A 10,501-nucleotide genomic window follows, 5' to 3' on the forward strand; every position below is an offset into this window, starting at 1 on the left:
ATGTCTAATTTACTGCACATTAACCCCCCACAGTCTCTCTATAATAATAATCCATTAATTGTAAGAGGATCTATTATTTTCAAAGTATTTATTTTGGCACATTTTTATTAAAGACGAAATATATGTTACGCATCATCAATACTACACCATTAATTAAAAAGCAATGAAAATTTTTATTGTTACGCATCTCTCACGATTTTAATTTTGCTAAAATTAAAAATGTCAAAGTTATTGAAAAAAATCTTTTTGAAGAAGCTAATATAAAAGCATATCACTGTATTATATTTATTTCATTTCTTTATTGCTATATTATTTTTTTTACTGAGGAAAAACAATACGATAGTCGAATAAAATAAATTTGCTCAACCATTTTAAGTATTCATTGAACATATTCAAAGGCTCAACCGAATTTTTTTACAAAAGAAAAGGGCTGAGTGCTATTTTAATTTCCTTTCGTTCTGCAGATTTGTTACGGATTCCCTTTGTTCGCCAGCTACCCCTGATATTTCAGTATTATTCTATGTCCTCATTTCTATGTAGAATCATCATATGACTATATAATCATTAGATATTGCAAATTGGATTATCATGCTATGTTATACCTATACATATACTATGAAGTTTATATATACAAAAATAACGTATAGTTGAATAAATTATATTTCCACTTCAGTTGCGAATCATCTAATTCGAGCAGCCACGTTATCTCCACAGATTATGCATTCTCCTATGATATTGGATGAGGCCAAGAGCTGACGTTTAAATTGGGTCGACACGATCCAGGGATTTCAATATTCACATTGCGGTTAAAGATCGGAGACTAATCCAAATGCGATCGGATGCATTACGGAGGAGAAATCATCGTGCAGGCTAGGAACGTAAATGTTTGTTTGGGATTCCACACCGCGCATACAGGAGGATGCACACGTCTTAAGCATCGAAAAGGGTGAATGTCTGAGAGCGTGGTAACTAATACATAATCCCAACATCGCCTGATCACACAAGGGGGATACTTGTAACCTCGATTAAATCCCGTTAAGTCGCCCGCGATAAAACTGACACGCCCGATTGAATAGCAGAAAGTTGCATGACTAAAACGTGGCAAATTACTGTCGTTTGAGTATCATTAAATATATAATTGTCGCCGTAATGCTAATAATCCTTTTCGGCGATTTCGCTATCGAGGTCGCTCAGTTCTAAAGTTCACTCTTGCCGAGGCTGGCAGTTCAACAACTTCGCGTTTCCAAATTGCAAACCATCGTAAATAAGCACGCTTATCTCGTCAAGTGTCGTCGCCAAACTCAGTACGCTTCGCATTTCTGTGCGAATTATGGCATCATCAAACCGAGTTTGTCCGCTTGTTAAGACGGGCATAACAGGTTTGGATGGCGTTATATCGGGCGAATACCAAGCCCGAGTATCAAGGATAATAGGTTTGCGGGAACTTTGTGTGTCGCTAAATGGAGTAAATTAAGATATTGACAAGCGTTGCGGCAATATATTATATTGTTTTGTTTTGTATTATCAATGCGCTCTTTACATTTATACCACGTCGCTTCATTTCTACGAACGTCAAGACGTGTTAGCAGGAAAACACGAGTGAAATTTCCTCTAAGACGAGAGCAAATACGTTTTTTCGCCGTCGTATTGAGATATTAAGTTGTTGAGACGAAAGTTGAGGACTTTATAGAACCCATAAGACTCATCAATTTCCCAGTATTTCCGATCGGTCAATCCTGCAGAGACAGCAACATCATTGCGCTGCAATCCCATTGACGGTGAAGAATGAAAACTCCGTTTAACAATATCGCTTATTCAGGCGCGTCGGCACCGGTGCAGACTTTCTTCGCCCATGGTGAGATGATCGATTGCATTCGCGCGCACAGGGTCCCGCAGTCAAAACTGCACCCGCGCTGCCGATCAATATACCCGTGGCCCCGTGTGTCTCGCGTTTCGCGTGACTTCCCATGTACTTGAAAATAGCATCGCGTTAAAGTTCGTGATACCACCTCCACGGTCGCGCTTTTCATTACGTCATAAAACACGTCGACCTGGTCGTATCAAGGTTTGCAGTTTCAGCGACGTACGTTGAGAACATATTTCGCGAGAATTGACGTACTGCCTCTTTTGTGGCTGTATGTTCTCCATTCATTTCGTCGCGTTGCGTCGCCCCAGTCCGGTCGTACTTCGTGAGCAAAAGTTCTCGCTTATTCGTTCGCCGAAACAAGCGCGTAATTTCGTTAGAGAACTCGCAGTGTTGGCGGTTTCACTTCGTTATACGAAAACTTTTCGCGGTCCTGTATGAAAAAGGATATAGGCGGGTGCGGAACAGTCGAGCAACAGCTGCAACGACGCCGCCCGCTCGCCCGCAATAATTTTCATTTCGTGTGATTATTCGCGAATTGTTCACGGTATACCGCGACCGTGCGCGCACGATAACGACAAAAGAGTTTCTTGCCGGCGGCGGCTGTGGCCCTATTTGTTACCATTTGGCTCGTAACGCTCTGACAAGGCATAAATTTTCCTTTCATCCGATACGTCAGTTAGCGGATCTCTGTGCGCATACAGTAACGCGTGCGAGATCGTGCGTGACTAAACGCCACCAGATATATCTCGACCGCCGCGAGGAAAGATACGAGCGTGTGGTATAAGAAAGAGAAAGAACAGAGAGAGAGGAGAGGGGGAGAGAGAGAGAGAGAGATAAAGAGACAGAGAGGCAGCAGGTTACAACAAATTGCCAATCTCAACCACAGTAACCAACTGCTAAGAGTTTACCCGAGTTGCATCAACATTCCTTCCCGCAACAATTTCGCTGTTTCAGATATGGACTCGATGTTTCTCTTTCAACGGTTTCGCACTTACCACAAAACATAGCTACGGCAAGTACGTAAATGCGTAATATAAAATAGAAGAACGTGAGTCGAAACTTTATTGATATAACCAGCTATACGTATCAACGGTAATTGATATTAGTTAGAAAATGTAATTGCCAACTCTAATTGGATGTTTTATAATTCAACACAAACTTTATCGATCACCTTGCTTTTCTCCTCCCTCTTCTCGAAATAAAGCATCAAGGCTCTTATTAATACCTTCAGTGCTAAACTTTATTTTTATACACACATTTGCAATCTTTATATAATATAATGTATTATTGTACATATTGTTCGTCAGGTCACTTTAGAATAAATATATGTTTATTACTATAAGATTCCAAGTGACCAGTATATTTATATCGCATTCTCGTAACATTCCATGTATTCTTTTTGTTAGCCAAGAACAAATTTGTATAAGTCCTTCCAGAAATCAATTCTATCATGTAGTAAGCCTTTCTCCATTTTTAACTCTTGATTAATATTCATATAGTTATCTTCTGTACCTCTAGGCTCCCAATTTACATTCACATATTCATTCATATTTGATGTAGGATTTCTAAAAACGTTACAATTGCTTTCCCGTTTCGTACTTGCTATTAATTTAGTAATGAACATGTTAAGAATGATTTTGCTAAAAATTTAACTATACATACAGATCTGAAAATCATTTGAAGTTGAATCATCAAGTAATTGTATAGGAAACTCAAACATGATGAGCAATGCTGCTAAAAATTTTAATACTTTAGTAACTAGTTCGAGCGGTCTCCATGATTATTTTGGCAGTTCAATAAAATTATTTTCAGATCTGTATTTAATCAAATGTGTAAATATTTCAGCAAAACCGTTCTTTCTGTGAAGAATTATGAACATACCCATCTTTTGCAAAGTTCGCTAACAATGTGGTATAAATGCGCACCATCTTCTGCGCGGGGGAATCTGGTTGTGGTACATTTTTCAATGCATCCGAATAGAATTCATAAGTCAAATCGTCACCATGGGCAGCGCCTAGTTGAACGAGATAAAAATTGTATACATAAATGCAGTTTATTAAAATATCACATCGCTTTTTCTCTATTTTGTTATACAATGATTGAATTTGTTATACATAATACATTTCCTACAGTAATTCATAACTCATAACTCACCGTCCTCCACTTGAACTAAAGATTTTATCATACCGAACGGAGCTTCGTAAGAGAATATGTACTGGTAAATTGGAGACGAAATTCGGGAACTTAATACCTCTAAACTGAGTGCGATCCCTGCGTCAAACATGACGTCATCTAACATCTAAAATGCACAAACAACTTTAATATGCACATCGTTAAACTTATGCGCTGCTTACACAAAGTTTCGCGATAGCGGGACGATATTAACGTTAAGTACTCACCATCATGAACTCTTTCGTGGTTTCCGTGGAGATCAATTTATCCCCAAAGTAGTAGCTTTTCAAGCTTTCACCTAGTTGGTTCTTCTGCCCAGCATCGGTTATATTCAAGTCGTTCGGCAGGAAGTTTTCGAAGTGCTCATTTATCTGGTCGATATTGCCGAGCATCACTGGAAACAAATGTTTTCATATCGTTTACATGACGCCGAGGATGTAACTTCCGCGTAATATCGTATCGATGATTACTCTGCACATAGAAGGAAGACTCGTCGGCTGTAAATCCGGCCATAACGGGCACGTCGGCAATTTTTCCGGATTTCAAAAGCGTCCAGGGATCGGCCGACAGAAATATCTCTTGTCCTATGTCAGCTTCCACCGATGGAATAAACGCTTCGATGCGACCGTTCATGGCGCTCTGTAATCGAAATGATTATTCCCGCTCAATACTCATTAACGTAACTTCGGATAAGTATACCGTAAACTTCACTTAGCGTAATTTGTAATGCTATCTCTCGTGCGTGCAACAAGAAAATAATACATTCAATTAACGCAATACTTGTTTAAGGAATGGTAAATCATCACTGGCCGCAATTAATTCTTTCGGAGAAAATTCTGCGAGTCTAACAACTAGCTCAGCAGAATCAGTAGTCTCAATGTCGAGCTTCTCGCCCAATTTGAAGGCTACATCTCTGGCATCGTAAGATATCGCCCATGTATTTACCGCGCTTCCACTTTGCAAGATAGCTTTATTGAATAAACCTGTGGTACGATAAATCATCTTGTATATATTTCACACTGACGTGAAAGCGACAAAAGTTTATTTCAGTCAAGTAATCAAATAATCGCATATCTCACCGTCGGACATAGGAGACATCATGTGAAACTGGACGGAACTTGCGCCTGCATCTTCGCCAAAGATCGTAACTCGGTTGGGACAGCCACCGAAGTAATGTATGTTGTCCTTGACCCATTTCAGCGCCATTACTTGGTCTTTTAGACCAGCATTACCGGGCGCATTCTCATCGCCAGTATTTAAAAATCCTATGATCCGATAATAGTATAATAATTATATACAAAAAAAATTTTGGAGAATTACCTAAAAATTTAGCTAGTTCTAAAAATAATTTGGTTGGACCATCAAAATTATATTGGAAACTCAATCGTGATGCAAAAAGTTTGTACTTTTTAGCAAATAGTTTGAGCGTCTTGCATAATTATTTTGATGGTCCAACAAAATTATTTTTAAATCTGTACTTTTAGATATCAAGCAATGACAGTTTGAATTAAATAACATTTTATTATTTTCGACTTCTATATGTGTGTCAAAATAAGTCAATCCATGTTTAATTGATTTCACAGTAAACAACATTCATATATGTACTTGATAAATAAATTAACTCCAACTATAATTTAATACTATGAATTTAAGAGTATAACTAAATTTTTAAATACTTCAGTAAATTTTTTCTTTCCATGTAAATATATTCCATAAGTTTTAATGATTTTAGGAATTATTTAAACAGAGTCCTTTTTCTCAATGAAAAACATGATTGAAGAAAGAATAGAGATATATTATTTACTTACCAATTACACCTAATCTATAATTAAGCGTCACAAGAACAACATCTTGCTCGATTAAAAAGTCAGGACCATAGAATATATCATCGCCCATGCCATGATTGAAATTACCACCATGGAACCATATCATAACAGCTTTACAAGCATCTTTATCCAATATCGGAGTGTAAACGTTAAGAAAAAGACAGTCTTCCTCGCCAACTATATCTTGTTGTATTGTACAAAAGAAAGGACAAGACGAACGATGATAGGTCCCATCGTACGTGCCTTCCCAAGATTCTGCTGGCTCCGGCATCTCAAAGATAAGAATTGAAGTTTGAAATATTAATTCATTACTCTTAATTTTACGATTTAAATTTGCATTTTAAATGTAGAAATAGTTTATTAAAAAAAATATATATATATATATGCGTGCAAATATATTATATACATATATCTGGCAATCAACTTACCTGAAATTTATTAAGACCAACATTGGGCTTTGCATAGGGTATCCCTTTAAAGCTATAGTATGCCCTGTTCTGCATTACAGTACTAGTCTTTAGGCCCTTTAGAAATCCCTGAGGAATTTCTAATTGAACATCTTGTTCGGCTTTGGCCCATGCGACCACAAACGCACACAACACGAACTTGTTAAACCACATTTTAACACTGCGGAAAGATCATGTCATTGTCCATCTTTTATAGCTTTGGAAAACACGTTGACGATCAAAAGAGCAGGTTATAATGGACTATATTTACGCAATTACTACTCAGGGAATATAATAGCGTGAACAGGTTACCCGTAGAGCAATTTACGAGATGCCTCCATAATCTCGCGTGTCAACTATAACCGTGCAACATCGGGTTTTCAGGTAGAATTGTTAGGTCGGATTTCCTCAGTTTATCTTTAGCCTCGATACATAACCTTCATTAGAGGTTCATAATATACTTCCTGAAATTTATTGTAATCCGCAATAAAGTACATCATACAGACTACATGGCTTTTCAAGAACCATAAATAAAAGAGATAAATTGCTCTTTATTGTTATCTCCTGCAATATGCGCAGATGCGGTACAGATTGTATAGTATTAAAATCGAAACTTTTCATGAGATTTCTGCCTCTGCTTATTAGATCCGAAAACAAATATAAAAGCAAAGTTCATATAAAATTTTTATTCAAGAACTCTTTACAGAAAAGATCTGATAAATTAACATAGAATATTCTTAGAAAATGACTTTACAATAAAAGCACTTTACAATAAAACAAAATTTTTAATAATACAATGGAATAATAATAAGAAAATAAGATAATTTAATTAAGGTAACCGGACTCTATATGTTTTATTCTCTAAATTTTGCGATTTTTTAATTTTTTTGCTGAGTTCAAAATTGAGAATTAGTTCACATTCAAAAAGAGGCTCCAATGTTTTATAAAATTATAAGTTTATTAATATATTGTGTTTATGACATGTTTATTGACACAGAGAAATATACAAAGAATTATTTTTTAAATATTGGACTTGTCTACTCATCTACTTATTTCTACAAATTGGGTGAATTAAACTCCATGATTTGGAATTTTAAAAATATCAAAAAAATCATTGTATATACATTCCATATGATGATTGGTAAGTATCCTGATTGGTTCTGCAAAGAATGTCCTTTTTTTAATTATAGACGAAACGTGTCAAAAATATAAACTAAATATATAGTGTTGTAAACTATGAATACAGACTTCAATACCATAAATTACTGAAATTAATAATCATAAATATAGGAAATAATTACTTATCTACGAAATATTATATCTGCGTTTTGCTTTACTGGCGATAATAGAATGAACAAATTGAACAATAAACTGATGAAATCGAGTCAAACGAATAATCTGCACGAGCTATTATTGAATTAATTGTAATTACCTACAAACATATTATATATATAGTAGGACGTTTTTGAACACACACCCATATTGTGTCTGGTTACCTCATTTTAAACAGTTAATTCGATTTTTTATTGATTAGCATCACGTAATCATTATGCGCGAATATATTAAAAAATCGCAACTTATTGTTTTAAAAAAATTTCAAATAGAATTTTGAGGTAAAACGCATAAAATGCACTCGGAATAAATTTTTATACTTTTAGATCGCGCAAATAGAAAAACAGATGTAAAGAGAAGAAATGAGGTGAGCACAGCTGCACAAACTAAGTAGAATGAATTTGAATGGTATGCCTTAATGATTAAGACATGTACTTGATGCAAACTTCACGAGTTGTGCGGTAATTACGATTGAATTAAAAGAAAATTTCTTTGAATTCGTTCAATATTTACAATATAAAATTTTATTTTTGTGCAAATTTATGACAATTAAAATTCGTCGCGATATATCAATCAAGAATTAAAAAATATTGCCTTATTTTTGTCAGTGATCTGAAAATAGAAAAAGCGCTTCTTTATCTCTCAAAAATTCAGTAAAATAAATATTTATTTTCTGATGTTTAGTTATGAGTAGCAAAGTTTATTTCGCGATAAATCAACATTTGGAAATGGCGCCGACGATGCAATAGAAAAAATATGAAATCGAAGTAAATCTCGTACACGTGATTTTTCGCTTTAACGAACGATCCGACGGTTTCTGACAATCTGTTCGCCGTGCTCGGGAGAAGGAAGATACGTTCCGTGAGCAATTGCAGCCGTCCACCCAGCGTTCCCCCGAGTGAGCTTCAGTCTGTTTCGAGCGTGCCATCGAATTTTTCAAACTTCAACGTGATTTTCCATGAGGAGTTTTTTCACCAGCGGCAATGATTCTGTTGAAAACGATGTTGCCCTCGTCTCATAAATGCAGCGTCGCAGTCAGACCGAATTTATGCAAAGCAGCCAATAGGTACACACTCGATTCACGTTGCAAACAATCCGCCATCCCCTTTAGCGATTTCGGTGCACTTCTTCCGCTAAATAAAGTACTAAACTTTACAAGATCGTATTTATATATTGCCTGATCCGAGAAAAGAGGGTATAGAAATAAATTAGTTTGCATATTCAAACGAAGTGGATCTATGCAGTAAAGGAGTACAAGCCGGTCGATAAGCAGTTTTATACAACGGCAAGGAACAAGCGCGCTTCCAACTTTTTTTTCTAAATAGAATATCCGCTTACAGCAAGCTGCTTTCAACGGTTGCCGCTAGGGAAAAGACAAAAGGGTAGACATGGGACACTTGTGCGAAATATGACCACTTTGTCCACGCCCCGGCATCGACGGCTTTCGCTCCTACGCGTTTTCTACCCGAGAAACTTACAGCCCAGTTTCGTGTTTCAAAGTGACTTTCAAGTCGAATTTTAATCAACATGCTAATTTTCAAGAAACAAACGATGTGTGAAAATGCGGCAATTTGAAGCGAACGTTAACAGCAGCATCCACCTCGAGTCATCCAAACTTAAAGTCTGCAAATGTAACAAAAACTTAAGATATACTTCTACTTTATTTTTTTATGTATAACAAGATAAAAACTTATGTAACAACAGTAAATCCTCTTTCTTACTGTTGGCGCCATTTCAAAAAGTGCGTTGTTGGTTCTTAATAAATTCCACGAGAGATATATATACAATGCAAAAAGGATTTCGTCGTAATACTTTTGTAACTTCATTTAAAGCATTCCACACGCAAGTAATCGAACAAACAACTTGTGGAACTTGTGGAAAACACAATAAAATTTCTCACCACAGTACGTGAAATGCAGGCGGCCGAATGCTCAATCGTGCGTTACACAGTAGCGCAGTTTGCGAAACGTATCCCGACAGTGATAAAAGAGACCCGCACGAATTTATGAACAGACCACAGTCGTGAGCCGTTTAGTTGTTATTTGCTCGAATTACGGGCCATTGACACCGGAAGAATTTCGGATAATATGAAAACAACACGGTTGGGCGACCAGGCAGTAAACGCTCGGTGCACGAACGAAATGAAACGCGAATATTTTTTTTTGTCGTTACCCCGTACCCTTTGTCGCACCATCATCACCGATCCTCCCCGATGCAACGCGACGCGATGGCTCCGTCGAGCTCGAACGTGCACGGCAGACGGAGCACGCGCGAATTTGACACATTTCCGTTGTACGAAAAGCGTGCCGAGAGCATATTTTCACGTTTTTTTTTCCACCCGCAACCGAATCAACGGCTCGCCGTCACTCAGACGCGCCACCCACATCCCTCCTGAGCTTTTCACTTCATTTTAACAATCCTGTACCTTCATAGCTCTTTCGTCGCCCTATTTCCTTCCACATTCCTTCTATCTCTATATTCCTTCTGTGTTTGCTTTTCTATTCGCCTCTGTCTATTTCACTCTATCCATCCACTACTTTAACTGTGTCCTCTCTTTCTCTGTGTTCATTTGTCCTTTCTAGTCACCTCCAACCCTCCATTCACTTGCTCTCTCACACTATCACCCGACTCTGTGCATTTCGTTCGCTCGCAAACAATGCTGTGGCCGCCCTCGCGCCTACACGCTGTTTTCACTGAATAAATTTAATTTAAATTTTCCTGCCGTTCGGAACGTTTATTAAGTAAATATATCACGTGAAACGGGGAGGGAGAGAGAGAGAGAGAGAGAGAGAGAGAGAGAGAGAGAGAGAGAGAGAGAGAGAGAGAGAGAGAGAGAGAGAGAGAGAGAGAGAGAGAGA

General features: G+C 37.2%; 1 protein-coding gene across 1 annotated transcript; it reads right to left on the reverse strand.

Annotated features, from left to right (window-relative positions):
• Positions 1–3,269: 3,269 nt before the first annotated feature.
• LOC105617185 (esterase FE4-like) lies at positions 3,270–6,485 on the reverse strand. Its single transcript, XM_012198750.1, has 9 exons — positions 6,294–6,485; positions 5,848–6,136; positions 5,119–5,304; positions 4,820–5,022; positions 4,510–4,678; positions 4,267–4,433; positions 4,022–4,166; positions 3,749–3,881; positions 3,270–3,432 (listed from the first exon to the last, which is right to left on the reverse strand). Exons 1-9 carry the CDS (start codon positions 6,483–6,485, stop codon positions 3,270–3,272), a joined length of 1,647 nt encoding a protein of 548 aa, XP_012054140.1.
• Positions 6,486–10,501: the final 4,016 nt, after the last annotated feature.

This window comes from Atta cephalotes (assembly GCF_000143395.1).
Source record: "Atta cephalotes unplaced genomic scaffold scaffold00012, whole genome shotgun sequence".
Classification (NCBI taxonomy): Eukaryota; Metazoa; Arthropoda; class Insecta; order Hymenoptera; family Formicidae; genus Atta; species Atta cephalotes.